Source organism: Zeus faber (assembly GCF_960531495.2).
Source record: "Zeus faber genome assembly, chromosome: 9".
Classification (NCBI taxonomy): Eukaryota; Metazoa; Chordata; class Actinopteri; order Zeiformes; family Zeidae; genus Zeus; species Zeus faber.
Genome location: NC_137197.1, coordinates 1,739,065 through 1,763,549, shown reverse-complemented (window position 1 = coordinate 1,763,549; position 24,485 = coordinate 1,739,065). Strand labels below are relative to the sequence as shown.

Below are 24,485 nucleotides of genomic sequence, written 5' to 3'. Positions count from 1 at the left end.
GCACCGGAGGTTCTCTAGACAGCTGCAGTGTCCGGCGTCGCCCATGTTGTCTCTGTCATCTCTGTTGTCCAGGTCTCCAGGTTGTAGACCACCGTGGTCCGGGTTCCAGACCACCGTGGTCCGGGGTTGTAGACCACCGTGGTCCGGGTTCCAGACCACGGCGGTCCAGGTTCCAGACCACGGCGGTCCAGGTTCCAGACCACGGCGGTCCAGGTTCCAGACCATGGTGTTCCAGGTTCCACACCACCGTGGTCCGGGTTCCAGAATAGGTGGTCCAGGTTCTAGACCATCCCGCTCCACTGCAGGGAGGAGTAGAGGACCTGCCCCGCCCCTGGCTGGGGGGAGCACAGCAGGACGGTCTTCTTGACGTTGGATCCGAGCCGGGCAACGGCCAGGACGTCCAGCAGGGGGACGGGGTCGTCCGGGGCCAGACACACCGCGATGAAGTGGGCGTGGAACCGCAGGGGGTCTCCTGGGGGACGGACAGGGACAGGAAGTGAAATCAGACTGAATGAAAGGTCCTTACCTGAACTAAAAGGTGGTTATAACTAGAGCCCGAGCAATATATCCACCATTATTTGACTTTTTTGACCACATCGTGATCAGCAGTTATGCAGCCGACGTTTCCTGATCTTTCATTAAATATAATTTAAAAATACTGTTTTACACGACTATTAAGTTATTCACCAAAATAAGCGCAGAATTCTGACTAGGCATTGCTGCGTTCAAGGGAAACTCGGAAAACTCATTTGTTTCAGAAGTGATGAGGCTGAATAACTGCTCTTATTGTAAAGGTGTCATTTTGAGCCATCAGTGGTGGAGTCATTTCTGTTTCAGATTGAAAGTTGGTAAAAAAAAAACATCTTTGAGGTTTGTGTGTGGAAAATATATAACGTGTTGCTTAAAATCATCCCTCTATGTTCTCTACGAGTAGCTTAAAAAGAAACGTTTCTTTTTTCAAAACTACAGTTTGGTGGAATGTAAAAGTTCACATGTTGTCATATTGTTAGACATATTTGTGTTGTCTTCGCATGTTTTCCCAAAGTGTGGGCCGTGAAGGTACTGCAGGCGAGAGGTCATTTACAATAAATAAATAAATAAAAGCTTTTTCATTTAAAATGTTCTAATTAAGTTTGAAATGACCATAAACTATTTATGATATAATATTTACATTTAAAAACTTAATCAGAACTCATAAAACAAAGGCATGGCACTTCAATTCTTCATTGATCTGAACTCTTTTTTTTATTTGTAAACCCTATTCTTACATTGGTTGCTCTTCAAATTGTTGGTTGTGTATGTGGATGGATCAATGTGCGCTGTGCTGGTCAAGGCCCACGTTCCATAGAATACATACCACACACACATTATACAGGTTTGTACACGTGCTGGCTGGGTGAAGTGGGTAAAGTCCGGGTCAAATGATTGGGACATTTGTGTTCACACATACAGCTCCTCCGGGTAATGTCTGGATCATTTCAGGGTTGCAGTGCATGTGTGAAAGCAAAGTCTCTATAGTGTGTTGATCAGCGTTGTGATTAAAGGTTTCACGGCATTCGTAAGTTTGGGAGTGACGGGTCGAGATGAATGATAATAAGAATATATCACAGAATAACATCTGACTATGAGGTCTAAAGTGAGAACACTGAGAGGCTGAGAGGTACTGACTAAATCAATAATAATAATAGTAGTAATAATAATTTCACAATATTTTGGGATGACTATTAGTGCTTTCACAACATTAGAACCCATCAGTATTATGGATGTGAAACAATAACGTGGATGTAGAACCAGAACACTGTTACTTTACTGTGTGTGAAGTGCTTTGGGTCCTTGTGATAATAAGTCCTTCTTCATGCCCCGCCCCCTGCCCCGCCCACCTGGGTAAACCAGGAAGTCTCCTCCGAACTTCCCTGCCGAGGTCAGGTAGAACCCTCGGTGTCTCAGGTCCCTGAACACCAGGTAGCGGCTCTCGGGGGCCCGGGTCTCCTGGGGCCCGCAGGCCCTGATGAGGCCCCGCTCCTCGGCGCCGTGGGCCAGGCCGGCGCGGGCCGTGCTCAGCTGGACCGCCATGGCCGAGCGCGGGAAGGTAAAGCTGCGGTCCAGGGCCCTCAAACGCTCCGCGGTCCGGTCTTCAAGATCTGCATCTGAGAGCAGAGGGGACAGAGGTTCCTGGAAGGTTCCTGGAGCAGGAAGTGAGCTGGGATCAGCTCATCACCGCACCGCTGGGCCAGAGACCCCGAGAATAAAAATATGATCTTGATATTCTGTAACCCTAAATGCAAAAAGACATTCTTTAAAATCCTTGTGAAGTGAATTCAGTGATTCTGAATTCCTGATCCTGGGTCCAGGTAATCGGGGCCCAGGAATAGAGTGGCTGTACACCTGTTGATCGTTGGTCTGACGAGCAACAGGTAAACCCCCCATCCCCACACTCACTCAGGAGAGGAGCCCTGGTCATGACACATGGCTTGTTCCACCTGGCCCACTCTACAATAAACCGGTGTCTACAACCCCCTCGTCTGTGTGTCTGTGCTGGAGGTCCCTGAAAACAGCGCTCGGTGGCATGTGGCAGACGAAAACGTTTCACACCATTAACGTGATAGGACGTGGTTTGAGAGAACAGCGTCTCAGAACAGAGGGAACTGCCTTTTTTTTTTTCACCATTTTCAAACCTCATTTGATAGACTTGCCAATTACATTGATCATTCACATTATGCTGGGTTGTTAAAAACACAATTTTCTGTGGTGTGACAAACTAAGAACACATATCTATGGTTGCTTTACAGGGACTTTGATTTCTGAACATGAAATGGTCTTTTATGTTTTCGCTTATGCTTTTAACATTTACGGACAGAGCAAAAAATAATTTACTAAATTTACTAAAAAGAAATGACTAAAATCCTTCCTTATCTTTGTTTTCATCCATTTCGGATCATTTTCCAGTAAGTGGCAGCAGCTTGCGACGCTGGATTGGCCCCGGCTGCCCCCCGGTGGCTTCATTGCGCATTGGACCGTTGTATCGATGCACACGTCAGCGAATAGCACGTCAGGATGAATTGCTCTTTAGATTTTTGGAGCACAGCCCTTCAAGCTGCCTATAATGAGCAAGGCACTAAAAAGTGAGCCGTCTCCTGTGACCTCTGACCTTTCTGTGTGTCCGTCATGGCTCGGAGCAGCGCTACCCTCCGGTCCTCCAGAGCCAGGATGCTCTGCTCCCTGAAGCTCTGCTCCTGCTGCTCCTTGTGCTGCTCCGCCCGCTCCTTCTGCTCCTCTTCCTCCTCTTCCTCCTCCTCCTCCTCCAGGAGCTGGAACAACGAACCAAACGCACCCGAGGAGCTTCATGATCCACACAGACAATCGGAGCGATATCAGCTTGGAAAACAGATCAATACCAGGCCTAATCCATTTAAGTATTTAAGTACACAACCAGCACAGTATGTTCAGAAATCAATATTTTGATCGATCAATTGACATATTTATCTATTGATCTCATTCACTTGTAAAAATTATTCAAATTATGCAACTATTTTGCTCTGATGTGTGCTTGTGTCAGCTCGGCTCGTCTCCTCACCCGCTCCCCTGCCGTCCTCAGGGCCACTCTTCCCGTCTCCTCCAGCAGGTGGAGCTCCTCCAGGCCCAGCTGCAGCGGGCGGCCAAGCCGGCAGTTCTGTCTGGGCTGGCGTGGCAGTGCCCCTACCAGCGCCCCCACCAGGCCCGCGCCCCGCACTGCGCGCAGGTCCGCCGCCCGCCACAGGAGGGGCGTGGCACCAGAGAGCGACACGCTGACCACAGGTGTGGCTCCGTCCACCTCGTCCTCCACCCGGATCCTTTCCTCCTGCTCCGTGTGGTTCCTCTGCTCTGAGCTGGACGGTGACACTTCCATCGCTTGGCGTGTTCAGCTGCACACGCTAGGCTGGAACACGGAACAGTAACATCACCGTGACGACCACAACTTTCACCATGACGACCACCATTACTATCACCACGACGACCGTCATAACTATCACCACAACAGCAACAATCATAACGAGTACCATTCTAACTTCACCGTGACGACCACAACTATCAGGATGACAGCCACAATAACGACAACCAACATAACTATCACCATGACGGCCACCATAAGAGCGACCACCGTAACGACTACCATCCTAACTATCACCATGATGACCACAACTATCACTATGACAGCCACAATAACGACGACCACCATAACAGCGACAACCGTAACAATGATCATTAAAACTATCACCACAATGACCACCATAACTATCACCACGACAACCACCATAACTATCACCGAGACAACCACCATAACTATCACCATGACGACCACCATTACTATTACCATTATGACCACCATAACATCGACAATCATAACGACGACCATCCTCACTATCACCATGACGACCATCATAACAGCGACAATCATAATGACAACCGCCATAACTATCAACATGACAACCACCATAACTCTCAGCATGACAACCATAACAGCGACAATTCTAACGACCACCATCCTAACTATCACCATGACCACCACCATAACAGCTACAATCATAAGGACCACCATGACGACCACCATAACAGCGACAACCGTAAAGACGAACACCATAACTATCATCATGACAGCCACTATAACTATCAACATGACAACTACCATAACTATCACCACAACTACCACCATAACTATCACCATGACAACCCCCATAACTATCACCATGACAGAAAGAAGAAGAAACAGTCTTTATTCGTCACGCAACACACCACACTACAACACATGCTTGCACACACACACACACACACACACATGCTTTGATGGTGCCGGTGAAACGGTTCCTCTGCATTGAACCATCCTGGCTTGTCCTTCCTCCGGGGCCACAGCAGGAGCAGTGGGCAGCGTACGTGGACGCGCCCGGGGACCAGATGATAAATGTCCATCGCTGGTCAGACCATGATGGGTGCATGTTTTTGAGGGGGGTCCTTACTGACGTGAGGTGGAGGAAACCCCATGTGAACACGGGGAGAACATGCAAACTCCACCCAGAAAGGCTCCTGTTTGGGAGATAACCCGCCGGAGCACGGTGCCAACAGCGCCCCAGGCGGGAATCGAACCCAGGACCTTCTAGCTGTGAGGCAGCAGTGCAGTGCACTGTTGCCACCGTGCCACAACCACCATAGCAGCGACAATTATAACGACAACCATCCTAACTATCACCATGATGACCACCATACCTATCACTATGACGACCACCACAACTATCACCATAACAGCGACAATCATAACGACCACCATTCTCACTATCACAATAACTATCACCACGACGACCACCATAACTACCACCATGACAACCACCATAACTATCAACAGGACAACCACCATAACATCGACAATTATAATGACCACTATCCTAACTATCACCATGACGACCACCATCGCTATCATCACAACGATCACCATCACTACCACCATGACGACCACCATTACAGCAACAACCCTAACAAAAACCCTCCTATCACCATGACAACCACAACTATCATCAATCCCCATAACTATCTCCACGACAACCACCATAACTATCACCATGGCGACCACCAGAAATATCACCACAACAATTGCCATACCTTTAACTAGTGTAAACCAGTCAGTCAGTCTGTAAACCAGTCAGTCGGTCAGTGTGTAAACCAGTCAGTCGGTCAAGATTCAAGATTTTTTATTTGTCACATACATATACATACTTTCATACATATATGCAATAAAATGTAATGCAACGCACCCGGTGATAACACACAATATGTCCTAGGAAAAAAAGAAATAAAAGTAAAGAATTCCTTTCTAATAGACCGACTGACTCCTAAAACGAAATACAGTAGTTGAATACTTATAGAAATAAGATAAAAATATATAGAAAAAAATACAATGAAAATAAAATGAAATAAAATGGAATAGATAGAGGGAATATGCCTATGTATATACAGATATGTGCATTTAAAGTGGCATGTAAGTCAGTGTGTAAACCAGTCAGTCGGTCAGTGTGTAAACCAGTCAGTCGGTCAGTGTGTAAACCAGTCAGTCGGTCAGTGTGTAAACCAGTCAGTCGGTCAGTGTGTAAACCAGTCAGTCAGTCAGTGTGTAAACCAGTCAGTCGGTCAGTGTGTAAACCAGTCAGTCGGTCAGTGTGTAAACCAGTCAGTCAGTCAGTGTGTAAACCAGTCAGTCGGTCGGTGTGTAAACCAGTCAGTCGGTCGGTGTGTAAACCAGTCAGTCAGTGTGTAAACCAGTCAGTCAGTCAGTGTGTAAACCAGTCAGTCGGTCGGTGTGTAAACCAGTCAGTCAGTGTGTAAACCAGTCAGTCAGTCAGTGTGTAAACCAGTCAGTCAGTCAGTAGGTGTGTAAACCAGTCAGTCAGTCAGTGTGTAAACCAGTCAGTCAGTGTGTAAACCAGTCAGTCAGTCAGTGTGTAAACCAGTCAGTCAGTCAGTAGGTGTGTAAACCAGTCAGTCAGTCAGTGTGTAAACCAGTCAGTCAGTGTGTAAACCAGTCAGTCAGTCAGTGTGTAAACCAGTCAGTCAGTGTGTAAACCAGTCAGTCAGTCAGTGTGTAAACCAGTCAGTCAGTCAGTGTGTAAACCAGTCAGTAAGTCGGTCAGTCGGTGTAAACATACCTGGAGGAATCCACGTGGTTTCAACACGCGGTGTTTCATGTATTTCGCTGTTTAACGGAACATTATTTGTTTCATTTCGGATTCTAATTCACTGACTTGGTCGCTTTGAAACCAGACGCATTTCAACAACAAGCAAACAAGCAAACAAACAAGCAAACAAACAAGCAAACAAACAAGCAAACAAACAAACAAACAAGCCTCCGCTCTGCAGCAACTCAACATTCGCAGCCAAACCTTCGCACCGGTAGCGTCACAGCGTAGTGTGTGTGTTTTACTCCCCGCGCTGTCCCGGACGAGCGGAGGCACCATGTGTCAGTACTGAAACAGCCCCGCCCCTGTTGGACCGACGGGTTTATTATAACGAGCCCTCCGACACTACTGCGCTTCCGCCTTATTTAGCCAATAGCAACGTAGCGATGCTTGATTGACAGCTCTACCAACCAATTACAATATACAAGAACAGCGAGACCGGAAACCATGTGACGTCAGGCATGTAAACAACTTCCAGTAAACGGGGAAACTCGAAAATGTATTATAAATCACTACTCTTAACAATAAATATCACCATACAACCATTTAAAGGAAAAAAGCTAACAAAACGTTTTACCATCTACTTTATACTGAAGTAACTGTTGGGTTGTTATACAATATATAGTTTTACATTTACATTTACATTACATTGATCAGACGCTTTTATCCAAAGCGACTTACAAGTATTCAAACAGCGACGGACGCAGCCATCAGCAGCAATGAGGGGTTAAGTGTCTTGCTCAAGGACACTACAGCATGCTAGCAGGAGGAGCCTGGGATCGAGCCTATGATATAGTCTTCCATTATCATAGATGCAATGGAAACAACTTCCTTCAAAGCCTTATGTAATAATACGTTTTATGGCATTTTTTGATCAAATCAGCCTCCAAACAAACCCATCTCAAACATGACAAATGCATTTAAGTAAATTAACTCTAATCAACATGTAAAGTATGATGATAACGCACCAACTCGAATGGCTGTTCGCTATTTTTCAACCTTGTTAATCAAATAACAGAATCACTCCAACAACCCAATGATAAACATTTATTTATGAAGTAAAAAATATAATGTATAATGGATCTGAATGCAGATCATGGTTTTCCTTTCAGCCAGATTCTGTGTGACCTCAAAAGGCTGAACTCTTTCCCCACAAAGCAGACAGTGACTCAACATCCAGGCTGTTTGTTGTTTGTTGTTGTTTGAGATTCTCCTCATAGGGTTTCTTCATACATCTCGATAACGTTTATTCATGGCTATAAGCTGTATCCATTCGCTAAAAAGCTCCGGATGGTGTGAGGAGGCTGAACTCGACATCCTTCACATCCTTTTTCAAATGGAGGAACAGTTTCTTGAACAATGAAGAGTCAGAAGAATAAAGTCGAACAGTTTATTTTACAAATCCTGACCCACGTTTTGTTCTTATGGGTCCTGGCTCCAGGCTGTTGGGGCCGGTTCTTCAGGCATCTGGGTGTCCCACTGGCGGAGGACCTCTGAGAGGCCTGCTACTCCCCCAGACCCAGCTCCTCCAGTTCCTTTAGAAGCTGAGCCTCCTTCTCCACCTTCTCCAGCTGGGGGAGAAAAAGAGAGGAGGGGGAGGGAAGGAGAGGAGGAAGAAGAGGAAGGAAAGGAAGAGGAGGTGTAGTTTAACCATGCAGTGGAAGGAAGGATGGCAGTTTATAAATATCTACCATCCCCCACTCTCACCCCGCCTGGGGGTGACGGGGTGAGAGTGGGGTCGACGGGGTGAGCGTGGGGTGACAGGGTGGGGGTGAAGGGGTGAGCGTGGGGGTGACCGGGTGGGGGTGACCGGGTGGGGGTGACGGGGTGATCCCGGGGGTGGCGGGGTGAGAGTGGGGGTGACGGGGTGAGCGTGGGGGTGACGGGGTGAGCGTGGGGGTGACGGGGTGAGAGTGAGGATGACGGGGTGAGCCTGGGGGTGGCGGGGTGAGAGTGGGGGTGACGGGGTGAGCGTGGGGGTGACGGGGTGAGCTTAGGGGTGACCGGGTGAGCCCGGGGATGGCGGGGTGAGAGTGGGGTCGACGGGGTGAGTGTGGGGGTTTCGGGGTGGGGGTGACGGGGTCAGCGTGGGGCTGACAGGGTGGGGGTGACGGGGTGAGCCTGGGGGTGGCGGGGTGAGAGTGGGGCTGACGGGGTGAGCCTGGGGGTGGCGGGGTGAGAGTGGGGTCGACGGGGTGAGTGTGGGGGTTTCGGGGTGGGGGTGACGGGGTCAGCGTGGGGCTGACAGGGTGGGGGTGACGGGGTGAGCCTGGGGGTGGCGGGGTGAGAGTGGGGCTGACGGGGTGAGCCTGGGGGTGGCGGGGTGAAAGTGGGGTCGACGGGGTGAGTGTGGGGGTTACGGGGTGGGGGTGACAGGGTGAGCCTGGGGGTGACGGGGTTAACCTGGTTCTTCTGCAGAGTCTTGCCGGCTGCCTGCTGCTCCTTCAGCTCCTCGATGGCTTTTAACTTCTGGAAACACAAGAAGCAGAAGAATGAAAGTTCTTCATCCTTCATTTGAAGAACCTTCTGATTCTTCTTCTTTTCTCACCTTCTTCAGGTTCTTCAGCTTCTTGTCCGTCTCTGGGTCTCCACAGGTGGAAGCTGATTGGCTCCTGCCGTCGAGGTCCAAGTCTGACTGGACTAGGGGGGCATCGGCCTTCACGTCCTGGAAACCAAACACCCCAGTACCACCAGTATCAAACCAGTACAACGTGTATGTAACCAGTATGTAACCAGCGTCCACCAGCAGCACACTGGTGGTACTGGGCGGCTCCCAGTACCTGTCTGGCAGCCTTCTTGGCTTCTCGTTTCTTCTGGTTCTTCAGCGCCGCCTTGGACGGAGGTTTCTCTCCTGGTCTCATGTTCTGAGGAGGCTCCTCCTCTTGCTGAGACACAAAACAAACGCACCTCAGCTCACTGCTCCAGGAGGCCCCTGACAGCCAGAGCAGGAATGGGAAATGGAAATTAATCTTAAAATCACTACACTTAACTAATCAACCCAATTTGGGTTCGATTCCCGCCTGGGGCGCTGTTGGCACCGTGCTCTGGTGGGTTATCTCCCGATGAGGAGCCTTTCTGTGTGGAGTTTGCATGTTCTCCCAGTGCTCACGTGGGGTTTCCTCCATCTAACATCAGTAAGGACCCCCACCCGAAACATGGGGTTTCCCCAATGTAACACTACATTACATTACATTGATCAGACGCTTTTATCCAAAGCCACTTACAATTATTCAAACACCGACGGACGCAGCCATCAGGAGCAATGAGGGGTTAAGTGTCTTGCTCAAGGACACTACAGCATGCTAGCAGGAGGAGCCTGGGATCCAACCAGCAACCTTTAGATGACTAGACCACCAGCTCTACCTCCTGAGCTACCATCCCTATCAGTAAGGAACCCCACCCAAAACATGCACAACATCATGGTCTGACCAGCGATGGACATATGGAACCAGGTCCCCGGGCGTCGTTGAATGATGCCCACTGCTCCTGGCTGCCCCCTGGAGGCAGGACAAGCCAGATGCAGAGAAGGTGTGTGTGTGTGTGTGGGTGTGTGAGTGTGTGAGTGAGAGAGACAAATAAAGATTCTTCTTCTTCAATTTTACAGAATGTTTTCAGAATATGAAATATAATAAAATAGAGTATAATAAATAAGAATATAATGTTGTCATGATTGCTTATGTGTTAAAAAGAAAATCAGATTTAACTTAAAAATGTTCTATTACATTTATTTTGATTTTATTTGTTTATTTTTTATTGTGGAAGACTTTGCAATAAAATCGTTCATCTTTGAATTGTGAGGTCATTTTGTGTAGTAGTGTCCCAGACACAGTAAGCCCTCCTCTCTCACCAGGCTGCTGTTGGCGGTGGTGGCGGGCCGGTGCCGCAGGGCGGGGGGCCTGTAGGCCTCGGCGGGCTTGGACTCGGTGCTGCCCAGCTCGCTGGGCGCCGCCTGGTAGCGCACGCTGCGCTCGGGGAACGTCCCGTCGGGGAAGGGCTGCCAGCGCACCTGCCACAGCTCCGCCCCCGGAGCCGTGTCCTGCCGGTACAGCACCGGGCCGGTGTAGTGCCAGATCTTGAAGCCGTTGTTGACGCGCAGGCGGGGTGAACACGTTGCCGTGACGACGTGTTCACCGTCAGGACACCAGGAAAAGTTGGTGGAGTCTGGAGCCTGCGGCTTGCCCACCTGAGAGAACAGAAGAAGAACTTGATCGGCTGGGAATGTGGACGACCTGAGAGCAAGGAGGGAGAAGCGTCCTGAGGACACTCAGCTTTGCAGTGTTTTTGGGAATATATTTCTGATCCAGGCTGGAGCTCCTGTTCCTGGAACATGCTGTTGCTACGTAGCTTAGCTCAACCACTTTGTAAATGTGTGCAGCTTAATGTGCCACTTTAAACTGGTTCCAACTCTTCATTGACCTGCTTGTACTTCTTGACGTCCCAGACCTCCATCTGTCCTCGCAGGTTCCCGAAACCGGCCAGGACCAGGATGTGACCCTGAGGACTGGACCAGAGACCAGACACAGTGAGAACACGTTAGAACCTGTTGGACCCAGTCTAAACCAGACCGAGTCTTACGGGTCTAACCCAGTTAAAACCTGTTCGAACCCACTAGAACCAGTCAGAACCTGTCAGACCCAGTTAGAACCAGTCAGACCTAGTTAGAAGCCGGCAGACCCAGTTAAAACCTGCTACAGCCCGTCAGAGCCTGTCAGAACCCGTCAGAACCTATTAGAAGGCTAGGGACCAGTTAAGACCAGTTAAGACCAAGTTAAAACCCGCTAGAACATGCTAGAACCCGCTAGAACCCGTTAGAACCTGTCAGACCCAGTTAGAACCAGTAAGAACCACTAAGAACGCACTAAAACCCGTCAGACCCAGTCGGACCCTCCGGGACCCGTCAGGACCGGTTAGAACCCGCTGGAACCCAGTTTTTCAGACCCAGTTGGACCCGTGGGTACCAGTTGTGACACAACCTGCTCCACCGTTCAAACCCTGAGATAAAGCAGCAGCAGCTTAACTGCACCGTGTCACGTCTGACTCACACCTCAACCTCAAATAAAACAACACAAGTGAAATATTTCAGAGATCAGATTGTCAGAAACTTATACCATTCATTTATAACAAAACATTGTTTATTTTAATATGATACACAAATATCTTGTGAACAATGTGGACACTGGCGCTGGTATTGAAGTATTGTGTTAGTAATATATGTACAGTGTTCTACCTGTAGTACACGGCGTTCCGCGGCCCGGTCCCGAAGTCGAACACGGGGTCGCACCTGAGGTTGAACACCGTGGCCTTGGCCGGCATGAAGCCGTAGACCACGCAGAACTCAGAGGAGCTGGGACTCCATGCCACGTCGTAGATCGGACCGTTCTTAGCTGTGAGACAGGTCAAACCAAGGTCAAAAGACAAAGCTTCTGTTGCATTATTTATCACTCATGAGGTTCCACAATCTACTGTTTAAGATGCTTCAACAGGACGTCAGAGTCATCGTTTGCAACGTATGTACCGATGAGAATCTACATGTACATAAGCACTAAACATATTAAGTGCATTTTTTTATATGTTTGGATAAATAACTTCCAATGTAATAAGTAAAATCACTAAACATGAACATTTAGTATGGTGTGGAGTGGGTGGAGGTACCTAGCTGCACCACAGCGCCCTCTCCGTTCACCGCCAGGTAGTGCAGCGTCTGCTCCCCGTAGTACGACGCTCCCGTCTTGTCCACCTCGGTGCTGGCGGTGACCAGGACCGCCGAGCCTGAAACACCACCCAGACGTTGCACTGACATTCTGCTTCCTGTGCTACACCTACACACCTGACGTGGTGCAGGTGCGGTCCCTTTCATACGGTTTGCGACCTTTTTAATTCATCCCATTTTAATGGAATTTTATTTTGGGAGACACCATCTTTCTCTTATCCAAGTATTGCAGGTCACGTTTAAGGCAAGTACAAAAATCTGATTCAATATTTGTTTAGAAATGATTCATAGATTCAGATTCAAGACCAGATCATTACTTTTGAGTCCTAATGTTTGAAACGGTGAATTGAAACCATTTACGGAGCTGCAGACAGCCTGTGGGTACATTTTAGACAAAGGATTCTCTCCAAACCGTCTCTCAACCTCTGACTAAATAAGACAGAAGAGATTCCAGACAGAATCGTTGGAAACACTTTGTGGTTATTATGGGATGGAGAACAACACCTTTCCTGTTCCACTGCATGGACACTTTGTCAGCTTTGAAAAAGCTCTTGTTCGCCAGCGCGGCGGTGGGGCCTCCGAAGTGTGGGTACTGGTACAGTCGCACGAAGGAGGGCGCGCCCTTCGCACCTGGGACGTAGATCGCCACCTGGTGGAGAAACAGGAGAAACACAGCGACGTTACCAATGTTACCGACCGGAAACACCACCCAGACGCCAGGAGGACGGAGGCAGGAGGCAGGAGCAGCGAGTTTCAGCCCTGAACTTTGGTCGCTGAGCCTCGGAGCAGCTGATTGTTCTTAAAGAAATAGTTTGGATTTTCCTTTTACGTTCTCCCTTTTTTCTCCTCCCCCTCATGTCGAACTTGGTAGTTTCAGCTGTTTCTCTGACTCGACGCTCCATCCCTCCATCAGGGGGAGTGATGGAAACAAATCCACCAAATCTCACTCCACATTTCAGGCAACGAGTCAGACCTTGAAGATTTGAGTTATTTTAAAAACGACATTTAAAATGACAAATGATATTTATCGCTAAATCCACTGTTTGCAAAAAGATTAATGTACATATGGATGCATCATCTTAGTGTGGCAGCAACGCTGCCTATCTCCATGGCAAGAGTGCTGCTGTGTGGAGGCGTGTACTCTACCTTGCTGGGCGAAGGTCCGGGCGATAGGAGGAAATCCGAGACTTTCTGCATGTGCAGCTTGTTGGCGATGGTATCTGGAAAAGAACTAGAGTCAAACTACATGGGAGAAAGTGAGTGTGTGTGTGTGTGTGTGTGTGTGTGTGTGTGTGTGTGTGTGTGTGTGTGTGTGTGTACTCACTGAAATCATTGTTCTCAAAGAAGTGCAGCTCGTTGTTGACCATCCTCACAGAGATCTTCTCATCATCAGACCAGCAGGGACACCTGGAAGCACACGCAAGTCACAGCTACAAAAATCTGATCTACTTCATATTTCCTTTGGGAATATTCACAGGAAATGAGCGAACACAGGGTTTGGTTGTTATTATGAATAGACTTTGGAAGTAGCAAACTGGCGCCTGATGAGGGGATGGAAGTATTTATTATTGTCGTCACACATTGATACTGAGCACCAATCTCATATTCAATAATCCATCTGTTCATAAAACTGATTAAATATAGTGTAAAGCATGAAATCAGACCTGAACTATCTTTATTTTCTGATAAAAACTCCTAATATTTCAGGCTCCTATATATCAATATATCACCTCCATCACTTAAAGATGCCAATCGATCACATTGATTGATTGGGGCACTCACCAGCCCTCCAGCTTCTTCTGGTAGAAGGCTTTGAGCAGCGCCCCTGTCTGGACGTCCCACAGCTGCAGGTTGGGCTCTCCCTTCGGGTTGTCCTGTGTATCTGGGACACACACGGACAGTCAGCTGACAGGAAATCATGGAATACAAAATTATACAAGTAGACAGAGTGGAAAATACATTTTTTAACTGTATGAAAAAATAACACAATAGGGTCATGTTTGGCTCATCCTTCGCTTAGATATTCACTGTTACCAGAAATTTGACCTGGGGTGGCAAAACTTAGCCATCAGGCTCATTAGCTACATACCCTGTGAAATCTGGTAAATCCCTGCTTGGGAAAAAAAAACACAAAAGTACAACATGTCCTGGATTTTTCTTTTCAAATTATCTTCACTACAGGTACAGCACTATGTTCAATGATGACTTTTTTGCCTAATCGCAGGCGGCTAGATTTGCTGTTCACAATACCATACAGTTTATTTTCACACATTAATAATTAGCATTGGTGTTGTTTGTATCGACCTAAAAACGCTCAAAATGGTTCCACTTACTGGTGTACGGCTGCCAAGTTACCAAGACGCTGTTCAGAGGAGAAAACTCCAGAAGAGCTGCTTTAGGAAGGTCAACGGTCGTCAACACAACCCCATCTGAACACTTCACTATTGTGACCCTGAGATAGGCAGGCAGACAGGAAGTGGGAGCGAGACAGGCAAAGAGATAGATAAGACAGGAAGAGAGAGAGAGAGACAACGAATAACAAAAATAATGAATAAAAAACGAATATTCTTACAATTCTAGAATGATGGAGGGATGATAAGAGGAGTGACAGAACGGTGGAGGGATGACTCCTTACTTGTCTCTGTTGCACGAGGCGAACAAGCTGCCATCCTTGCTGAAGGTCGCACATTTGCTTTTCGTCTTGTCTCTGGAAGTGAAAAGGCCGTTAGAAGCTCAGGTGCCTTCAGTGTCTTTCAGTATGAGGAGGGATGAGAACAAACCTCTGGAAGGAAGGACTTTCCACACAGTCTGGAGGCCCACGCAGGAGAAAGGTCCCGTCGGATCCACTCACTGACACAACAACACGCACAGCAGTGGTTAGAGCGTGACACAACACAAGCGCTCCAGCTCTCCTGCCTTATCATCAGAATTGGTTTTATTTTCACAGGGTACATATACAGGGAATTTCTTCTGGTGAGGTTCGGTGCACTTCAACACAGACAAGCATTAAACAGATACGAAGCACAACAGCCCGAAAATAAAACTGAGATTAAAGTTACATTACATTACATTTAGCAGACGCTTTTATCCAAAGCGACTTACAATTACTCAAACACCAACGGACGCAGCCATCAGGAGCAATTAGGGGTTAAGTGTCTTGCTCAAGGACACTACAGCATGCTAGCAGGAGGAGCCTGGGATCCAACCAGCAACCTTTAGATCACTAGACCACCAGCTCTACCTCCTGAGCTACCGTTAATAAATAATGATGAAATAAAAAAGAATGAAAACACAATTAAAATGTCAAATATATAGATATAGCCAGAAATACTCTAGTCAGATACTTAAGATATAGAAATGATCTCATCATCTTTGCACGATCTGGATTCATTGTATTGTACCAGTTTTCAGAAAACGTCAGGAAACATGAAATCAAAACAAACATTGAACATTTAACGCTGCTTCACCACAGCGGGTCTCTGGTCCTTGCGGTGTCTATTAACCCTTTGTGTTCACACATCAGCAGTGACAGAGCAGAGCTGGAACAGAGACCCGTGAGCAAGGCATCCTGAGGTCTGTAGTTGCAAACCGCTGCTGCGTGAGACAACGGGCGGGGTTTAAGCGTGTCCGTGTGTGGGTGTGCTGATGTGTCCGGGTGTGGGTGTGGGTGTGGGTGTGCCTCGTCTGCGTTTTGCTCGCCAATGACCGGTCCCAGTGTGAACATGACTGTAGGTCCAGCACGTGTCAGAGAAACAACCATGTTGTAACAACCTAAGTCCTCACGTTAGTACCACGCGGTTCATATCATTCAAACATCAAGGTTTATACATCGAAAGAAAATCTTTCGGCTAAAAGCAACACTACAAATAAATCGTTCATATTTCAATCTTCATAAATGCAAATGAGAGTTGAATGAAGTTCACCCACCTGCGAGCAGCGGAGTGGGGGGCGCCATGTTTACCACACCGGAAGTGGGAGTGTTTGGACCGGAAGTGTGGGACATATCACCCAAAGTGGGCGTGGCATACGCTGCCACGTCAGCATTATAGTTTGTAAAAACTGTAAAATGTTATATATTTCTGACATAAAACTGACGTAGTTGATTATTGGTATGGTTTATTGAAGTCCAGTTAGACGACGCTGATTCCGCCAATTCAATCGATTAATAAGATCGTATATTTTATTATATAGAAATATACATGTCTGCCAATTTGGTGGTTTATCGTGTTCTGACAACAAGGTCCTGAAACTCTGCTCTGAGTTCTGTTATTGTGTATTTATTGTTTGTTTATTGTATATTTTTCAGTCTCACGTTGCAACGACTGTAGACGCTAACAGCTACTTCCGGAGGGGGCGTCTCTAACAGGAACCGGAAGAAGGTAGAACTTGGCTCAGTCTCAGTCAAGACAGTGAAAAAAGTGTTCGTTTACCTTCGTCTTCCACTGCCTTCACTTTTGTGGGGTTTTGACACCAAGTATAATAAAAAAAGATATGGTCTGTTGTCAAGTTCAAACAATCTGATGCAAAGATACTAAAACCCGTTGTTTCAAAACTCGCTACACGGTAACCGCTTGATGACGCCGACGAGACAGTCGCGGAAAGTGACGTCACGGATCTATTTTTAAATCAAATCAGTTAGTTGAAAATGATAATTGTTTGTCGTGACCTCTGTGTGAATATTATTAATTAAAAAAAAACAATATTTAATGTCAAGGTTTCAATAAGAAATTCAGGAGCTGCAGCGGCCGTGTTTTTAAATTATTTGTAACCGTGACGTCACTCCCATGCGACAGCAACCATGTCTCCGGGGATCGAAGCGTTTTGGGCTTTTATGACGTTTCCAGGATTCATCTTCCACAGAATCTACTCCTCACGTTACATGTCATTGTGCCGGAAAACTCCCTTACATCGTTCTATGTTCCCACTGGAAACATTCCGATGGCGACGTGGCTGCAGCTTGTCCTCCGCTGCACTGGGTGTCGCTGCTGTGGGATCCTCCACCAAACAGAGAGGAGGGGGAGGAGGAAGAGGAGGAGGAGGAGGAGGAGGAGGGTCTTCTTGGTGAGGACGTAGACAAGTTCGGCCCAGAAGTTCTGAACACCCTCCAGCTCCTTCTCCTCCAGCGTCATGGTCGCTAAGCAGAGGATCCGCATGGCGAACGAGAAGCACAGCAAGAACATCACCCTGAGGGGGAACGTGGCCAAGTCCACGGTGAGTCCAGGTCCAGGTGCTGCTACGTCAGGGATGTAGTACTAGTTAATAAGTGAATGACCAGCAGCTGTGGGTCACATCTTGCACCAGGAGTTTGTTTTCTGTGTCTTGTTCTTTTCCTTTGCTGCCAAACTGAGACGTGAGGTGATGAACTCAAACACTTTGTTCCTTTAAAAGTGAATCCTGATGAAGGTAAAGTCTGTTCACATTTATCTTAAGATGTACTGTGTGTGTGTGTGTGTGTGTGTGTGTGTGTGTGTGTGTGTGTGTGTGTGTGTGTGTGTGTGTGACAGAGGAGCATCGGGGATGAGAAGGGAGTGGGACCGTGGCTCCTCGCTCTGTTTATCTTCGTGGTCTGTGGATCAGGTACGTCAGTGTTTTCAATTCAGAATTGTTTAAAATGCTTCTATTTTGTGTGTGTGTGTGTGTGTGTTCCTGACAAATGTGTTGACACTGAAGCGGCGTCTAATCAGTGAACTTTGATCTGAAGCTTCTTGTTTCTCATGGGAAGCTTTGATCACTGCTGTCTGTCTGTCTGTCTGTCTGTCCTTCAGAATCAGATAACTGTTGTTTTGTTTTGCAGCCATCTTCCAGATCATCCAGAGTATCAGGATGGGCATGTAAAGTGATGACATCAGCAGGGAGGCGGAGCCAAAGTCACATGACCACCACTGACAGGAAGTGACATTTCTCTGTGACCCCGCCCCCCCACCCAGAAAGACTCTGCTCCTCTTATATTTCTGTTCAGGCAGAAGCCAGGACACCCCAGCTTCAGGATCTTCTGGTTCTGGACCCCCCCCCCCCCCCCCCCCCCAGTTCTCTACGAGCCCAGGGAGAACATCGGATCCTCAAGTGTTTTTGGGATTAGTAAGAGGACGACAGTCATTCCAGCTGTGCACGTGGACGTGCAGGACTTTTCATTCCACTAAAACCTGGTTCTTTAAAGCCAGTATCTGGTGTCTGCGCCAGTGAAAGGAATAAAGTTGTTTTGAATCAGGAAGTGACGACCTGCGACACAATAAAGATCCAGATTCAAGATGAAACGTTGAGTGGACTCTGTTATTGAAAGTGAAAAAGCTCCAACCCAACCAGTAAAATAACAACAGACGTGTTCTTCACTTTTACACAAGGAAACTAAACTGTTTTCTACATAACCAGTGGCAAGAATGTTATGCATCAAATGGTGGTCTTTATAACATTAAAACAATGTGATTATTGGATGCAAAAGACTGGATCAAAGTTCTTATCTGTTCCCAACGCTCGGCTTCACCACTGATCAACTCACTCATGGATCGAATTAAGGTTTGAAAACCAATGAAGTGATTCGATCACCTGCAGTATCATACCTGGCCACCAGGTGTCAGTAGTTCTCAAACTTGGGAGCTGCCCAGTGCAGTCTTACTGAGGAACCTCGTTATCAGCACGTGCTCACATGTTTGAAGAGTTGGGTCATTAATTTAAATTGAGTTAAATTCTAAATGAATGAACGATTCAACAAAACAAAAGACTGTCTGGTCTCTGCTCAGCCTCCCTGCAGTGCTCTCACAACAAACAGCACTGTGTGTGTGTGTGTGTGTGTGTCGTTTGATTCTTTGTTTCCAGACTGACCCCGTCCTGCTCTAGAAACATGAAATGACTAAATATCACAACTCAGCTTCACATTTGAAGCATTTCGTTTTTTAAACCTTTAAAGATGCAGCAACTAACACTTGTGCCACGTTCCACTTTTGGCTAAAACAGTAAAAGGCACTGACGCCAGAACATCGTAGGTCAAACTTTACTTCAATGAATTCTAGTTGTCAATAAGAAACTGTCCAAGTCTGTGAGCGAGTCAAGTCATTCACAGAGATGATGTCACTTCCTGTTTCAGGAGGTCTGCGTTGCTCCTCTGCCCAGAGTTGGAATTCGTAATACTCCCCAAAACAAGTCCCAGCGTTGAGACGTTGACACCGGAACACTCCACGCTGCACACACCAGGTGATGCATCCAAAAAGAACATTTCATTCTAATCCAAATGCTGCAGGAGGAAAAGGAGACGAGTCGACAGGAAGCAGCGCTGAAACCCTGAAGCTGATCACTCATTCGTCAATCAATAATCAATTCATCAATACCCATGCCCGGAAGGACGATCCCTCCTTCCAGTTCACTCAAACTCAGTGGGTTTCCCTCCATCGTGATGCGCTGGGGAACCTGCCTCGGTCCAGGTGGTGACGCATCCTCCAAGTGTATGAGCAACATCCTGGTACTTTACAGAACTGGACCAGTGTGACAGTCAGTGAGTCCTTGAGCCGAACACACACACACACACACACACACACACACACACACACCCTCCCTCAGGTGTTGGTCTGCTCCGGTTTCAGGCGGATGGCCCAGGAGTTTGCTGACACCACGTTGCCACGGCGATGGATGCGGCAGGTGTACACGCCCTCATTGAACTCGTTGGCAACGATGCGCAGATCTCTGTCCTTCATCACCATGTGACCCGGCACCGAGGACAGGAGCTGCTCGCCGTCTTTAAACCAGCTGCAAGACACACACCACTGGGAGCTGATACTGGGAACACTGGGAGCTGTTACTGGAAAACACTGGGAGATGTTACTGGGAACATCGGGAGATGATACTGGGAACACTGGGAGCTGCTACTGGGAACACCGGGAGCTGCGACTGGGAACACTGGGAGCTGCGACTGCGAACACTGGGAGCTGATACTGGGAACACTGGGAGCTACTATTGGCAACACTGGGAGCCACCCAGTACGACCAGTCTGATGCTGGCAACTGTGGGAGCTGCTGGCAACTCTTGTAACTCTGGAAGCAACGCACACTTCACTGGGAGCTGCTACTGGCAACACTGGGAGCTACTAATGGAAACACTGGGAGCTGTGACTGGGAACACTGGGAGCTGATACTGGGAACACTGGGGGCTGATACTGGGAACACTGGGAGCCACCCAGTACAACCAGTCTGATGCTGGCAACCCTGGGAGCTGCTGGCAACTCTTGTAACTCTGGAAGCAACACACACTTCACTGGGAGCTGCTGCTGGCAACACTGGGAGCTACTAATGGAAACACTGCGAGCTGCTACTGGGAACGTTGGCAGCTGCTGCAGGGAACACTGGAAGCTCCCAGTACAACCAGTCTGATACTGGGAACACTGCTAGCCGCCTAGTACAACCAGTCTGAATCTGGGAACACTAGGAGCTGCCCAGTACAACCAGTCTGTTACTGGGAACACCGGAATCTCCCAGTACAACCAGTCTAATACTGACAACTGTGGGAGCTGCTTGAAACTCTTGCAACTCTGGAAGCAGCACACACCACTTGGAGCTGCTACTGGGAACACTGGAAGCTGCTACCGGCAACACTGCAAGATGCTTCTGGGAACATTTGGAGCTGCTGCCGGGAACACTGGAAGCTCCCAGTACAACCAGTCTAATACTGGGAACACTGGGAGCCGCCCATTAAAATCAGTCTGTTACGGAGAACAATGGAAGCTCCCAGTACAATCAGTCTGCTACTGGGAACACTGGGAGCTGCTTTTGGGAACACTGGGAGCTGCTCCTAGGAACACTGGAAGCTCCTAGTACAACCAGTCTGATACTGGGAACATTGGGAGCTGCCCAGTACAACCAGTCTGATACTGGGAACACTGGGAGCTGTTTCCGGGAACACTGGGAGCTGCTGCTGGGAAAACTGGAAGCTCCCAGTACAACCGGTCTGATACTTGGAACACTGGGAGCTGCCCAGTACAACCAGTCTGATACTAGTTACACTGGGAGCTTTTTCTGGGAACACTGGGAGCTGCTGCTGGGAACACTGGAAGCTCCCAGTACAACCAGTCTGATACTTGGAACACTGGGAGCTGGGCAGTACAACCAGTCTGATACTGGGAACACTGGGAGTTGCTGCTGGGAACACTGGAAGCTGCTGCTGGGAACACTGGAAGCTTCCAGTACAAGCAGTCTGATACTTGGAACACTGGGAACTGCCCAGTACAAGCAGTCTGATACTGGGAACACTGGGAGCTGCCCAGTACAAGCAGTCTGATACTGGGAACACTGGGAGCTGTTTCTGGGAACACTGGGAGCTGCTGCTGGAAAAACTGGAAGCTCCAAGTACAACCAGTCTGATATTTGGAACACTGGGAGCTGCCCAGTACAACCAGTCTGATACTGGGAACACTGGGAGCCTCTTCTGGGAACACTGGGAGCTGCTGCTGGGAACACTGTAAGCTCCCAGTACAACCAGTGTGATACCTGGAACACTGGGAGCTGCCCAGTACAACCAGTCTGATACTGGGAACACTGGGAGCTGCTGCTGGGAACACTGGGAGCTGCTGCTGGGAACACTGGAAGCTCCCAGTACAACCAGTCTGATACTTGGAACACTGGGAGCTGGGCAGTACAACCAGTCTGATACTGGGAACACTGGGAGCTGCTGCTGGGAACACTGGGAGCTGCTGCTGGGAACACTGGAAGCGTCCAGTACACGCAGTCTGATACTGGGAACACTGGGAGCTGTTTCTGGGAACACTGGGAGCTGCTGCTGGAAAAACTGGAAGCTCCCAGTACAACCAGTCTGATATTTGGAACACTGGGAGCTGCCCAGTACAACCAGTCTGATACTGGGAACACTGGGAGCCGTTTCTGGGAACACTGGGAGCTGCTGCTGGGAACACTGTAAGCTCCCAGTACAACCAGTCTGATACTGGGAACACTGGGAGCTGCCCAGTACAACCAGTCTATCTAGTATGAATCGTCTGACCTGACTTTGGGGATGGATCTGAAGTTCTTGGTTCCACAGCGGAACCCGACCACCTTGCCCCTGGGAACCATCTTGATCTTGATATTGTCGGGAGTTGGCGTTGGCGTGGCGATGGCCTCCAGGGGTTCTGGGACAGGAAGTTGAGATGATGGAACAGGAAGCATTAGACACTAGAACAGGCTGATGTGAGATCTGTGGAATCAGAGCTTTGAGATGTCACCTCGAAGGCCCTTCCCACCCGGAGGAACCTTCACAACATCATCTCTACCTGCTACAGGTAAACTGAGTGTGTGTTGCTAATGGTAACCATGTCAACAAATGAGAACAGAAGAGGAAACCTGAAGAGAGCGGTTGAGCGTCAGTGAGGAAGGTCAAGTCCATCTGTTGATTTATCTATTGATCCCATTTGATAAAATGTCATTTCCTACCGTAGCAGAGGTCGCAGCGCTGGGGACAGTTCTTCTTCATGAACATCTTCCTCCTCTGGCAGAATCCAAGACGAGCCCATGGGTCACACACCCGCTTCTTATCCAGACAGCCTGCAAGAGAACCAGCCTGTCAACCAGCCTGTCGACCGGCCTGTCGGCCAGCATGTTGACCAGCCTGCAAGAGAACCAGTCTATCAACCACCATGGCTCAACCAGTACAGGTACTCCTCACTTAAGGATCTACCTGTTTAACTACCTGTTTAACAACCTTTTTAACTACCTGTTTAACAACCTGTTTAACTACCTGTTTAACCACCTTTGAGACATAGGAGCAGCTATCTGACCTGTCTGTACTGACACTGACACTGTGTACAATACCAAGTTGCTCATCACCCGTGAGGAACCTTCAGATATATAGTATATATAGTACAGTATAGTAGTATAGTATATATACTATATATACTATATACATTATACATACTATATGTACTATATACACTTTATATACTATATGCACTGTATTCACAATATACACTATATATACTATATACACTATATACTGTATACACTACTGTATATACATGTGGTGTGTGGATGGGAGGGTTTGAGCAGCCACACCTGAGGCTCACACACACACACACACACACACACACACACACACACACACACACACTGGTGTGTGTCCACACACCAGAATACACTATATATACTAGATACACTGTATGTACTATATATACATACACTATATACACTATATATTCCAGCCACGTCCCCTAACCGCGAATAACACGCCTTGCTTATCGACTCATTCACTTAACAACCTGGTCCGAGGAACAGAACTCAGTCGTTAAGTGAGGAGTACCTGTATATATATTATATATGTATATGATATATGTATATGTATGTAACTGGGTCGTTAAGTGAGGAGTACCTGTATATATATTATATATGTATATGATATATGTATATGTATGTAACTGGGTCGTTAAGTGAGGAGTACCTGTGTTCAGGTTCATGCTTGTCTTGAAGGTGATGATATTCTGTAGATATATAGATAGATGCAACGACGGACAGACAGACAGACAGACAGACAGACAGACAGACAGACAGACCGTAGAGTCTCTGGATGCCCCAGATGTCGTCCTGCGCCAGCTCCCTCTGTCCTGTGTATGTGGCGTTGGGATGCATCAGCGCCTGAGGCTCTCTGGAGTGCCACAGTCCCAGGACGTGTCCCACCTCGTGGGCCGCCACCTGGACCAGGTCGTTCAGCCACACCCCTGAGAGACAGACAGGTCAGACACACCGCTGGAGAGACAGACCAGTCATGCACACCCTGGAGAAACAGACAGGTCAGGCACACCTCTTGAGAGACAGACAGATCACTTACATCCCTGAGAAGACGGACAGTCAGCCAGAGACACAGACAGGTCATTCAAACACACCTGTGGAGTGAGGACAGAAAGAAAGAGACAAACAGACAGATAGACAGGCAGACAGACAGACACGTACCTTGTCTCCAGCTGAAGCGAGACTTGCCCAGGATCCAGAACTCATGGTTGTCAAAGTGGATCTCTCCTCTAGGGGGCAGGAAGGCGTGGGCCAGCTCGCCGTTGGCCCCGTCGAAGCACGGGTGGAGTGGAGACTGCAGGCAGTCCGTGTGGTTGGAGGTGT

The 24,485-nt window shown here is 48.1% G+C and overlaps 4 protein-coding genes across 4 annotated transcripts in view; 1 reads left to right on the top strand and 3 right to left on the bottom strand.

Moving 5' to 3' along the window:
* Positions 1-278: 278 nt before the first annotated feature.
* tsen34 (TSEN34 tRNA splicing endonuclease subunit) lies at positions 279-6,856 on the bottom strand. Its single transcript, XM_080006821.1, has 5 exons — positions 6,669-6,856; positions 3,575-3,916; positions 3,149-3,308; positions 1,881-2,147; positions 279-472 (listed from the first exon to the last, which is right to left on the bottom strand). Exons 2-5 carry the CDS (start codon positions 3,884-3,886, stop codon positions 282-284), a joined length of 930 nt encoding a protein of 309 aa, XP_079862947.1. The 5' UTR covers positions 3,887-3,916; positions 6,669-6,856; the 3' UTR covers positions 279-281.
* A 1,218-nt stretch (positions 6,857-8,074) lies between these two features.
* eif2a (eukaryotic translation initiation factor 2A) lies at positions 8,075-16,401 on the bottom strand. Its single transcript, XM_080006514.1, has 16 exons — positions 16,336-16,401; positions 15,189-15,258; positions 15,044-15,115; positions 14,742-14,860; positions 14,191-14,290; positions 13,733-13,815; positions 13,555-13,628; positions 12,913-13,057; positions 12,351-12,467; positions 11,926-12,082; positions 11,115-11,199; positions 10,546-10,881; positions 9,479-9,583; positions 9,247-9,363; positions 9,102-9,167; positions 8,075-8,269 (listed from the first exon to the last, which is right to left on the bottom strand). The coding sequence occupies exons 1-16, from the start codon at positions 16,361-16,363 to the stop codon at positions 8,204-8,206; spliced, it is 1,740 nt and encodes a 579-aa protein (XP_079862640.1). The 5' UTR covers positions 16,364-16,401; the 3' UTR covers positions 8,075-8,203.
* Positions 16,402-17,469: 1,068 nt separating this feature from the next.
* Positions 17,470-18,829, top strand: LOC307235410 (stress-associated endoplasmic reticulum protein 1-like). Its single transcript, XM_080007493.1, has 3 exons — positions 17,470-17,619; positions 17,913-17,985; positions 18,203-18,829. The coding sequence occupies exons 1-3, from the start codon at positions 17,536-17,538 to the stop codon at positions 18,241-18,243; spliced, it is 198 nt and encodes a 65-aa protein (XP_079863619.1). The 5' UTR covers positions 17,470-17,535; the 3' UTR covers positions 18,244-18,829.
* Positions 18,830-19,955: 1,126 nt separating this feature from the next.
* LOC307235251 (matrix metalloproteinase-23-like) overlaps positions 19,956-24,485 on the bottom strand; it is a gene marked incomplete at its 3' end in the record, with an annotated part of 7,608 nt that continues 3,078 nt past the window's right edge. Inside the window, exons 4-8 of the mRNA XM_080007282.1 lie at positions 24,324-24,485; positions 23,927-24,091; positions 22,815-22,925; positions 22,387-22,513; positions 19,956-20,145 (exon numbers count right to left, since the gene is read on the bottom strand). The exon at positions 24,324-24,485 is cut by the window's right edge and continues 6 nt beyond it. Coding sequence (XP_079863408.1) covers positions 19,956-20,145; positions 22,387-22,513; positions 22,815-22,925; positions 23,927-24,091; positions 24,324-24,485 — 755 coding nt within the window. The remainder of the gene's footprint in view (positions 20,146-22,386; positions 22,514-22,814; positions 22,926-23,926; positions 24,092-24,323) is intronic.

Bases quoted from the DNA above. Each gene is read 5' to 3' on its own strand.
- tsen34 (XM_080006821.1), bottom strand. From the start codon at position 3,886: ATGGAAGTGTCACCGTCCAGCTCAGAGCAGAGGAACCACACGGAGCAG. The intron at 3,309-3,574 runs GTGAGGAGACGA...TCGTTGTTCCAG, and splicing joins TGAGGACGGCAGGGGAGCGG to CTCCTGGAGGAGGAGGAGGA. The intron at 473-1,880 runs GTGGGCGGGGCA...TCCGTCCCCCAG, and splicing joins AGACTTCCTGGTTTACCCAG to GAGACCCCCTGCGGTTCCAC.
- LOC307235410 (XM_080007493.1), top strand. From the start codon at position 17,536: ATGGTCGCTAAGCAGAGGATCCGCATGGCGAACGAGAAGCACAGCAAG. The intron at 17,620-17,912 runs GTGAGTCCAGGT...TGTGTGTGACAG, and splicing joins GGAACGTGGCCAAGTCCACG to AGGAGCATCGGGGATGAGAA. The intron at 17,986-18,202 runs GTACGTCAGTGT...TTTGTTTTGCAG, and splicing joins CTTCGTGGTCTGTGGATCAG to CCATCTTCCAGATCATCCAG.
- eif2a (XM_080006514.1), bottom strand. From the start codon at position 16,363: ATGGCGCCCCCCACTCCGCTGCTCGCAG. The intron at 15,116-15,188 runs GTTTGTTCTCAT...TTTCACTTCCAG, and splicing joins GAAAGTCCTTCCTTCCAGAG to AGACAAGACGAAAAGCAAAT. The intron at 8,270-9,101 runs GTTAACCCCGTC...TTTCTCCCCCAG, and splicing joins AGACTCTGCAGAAGAACCAG to CTGGAGAAGGTGGAGAAGGA.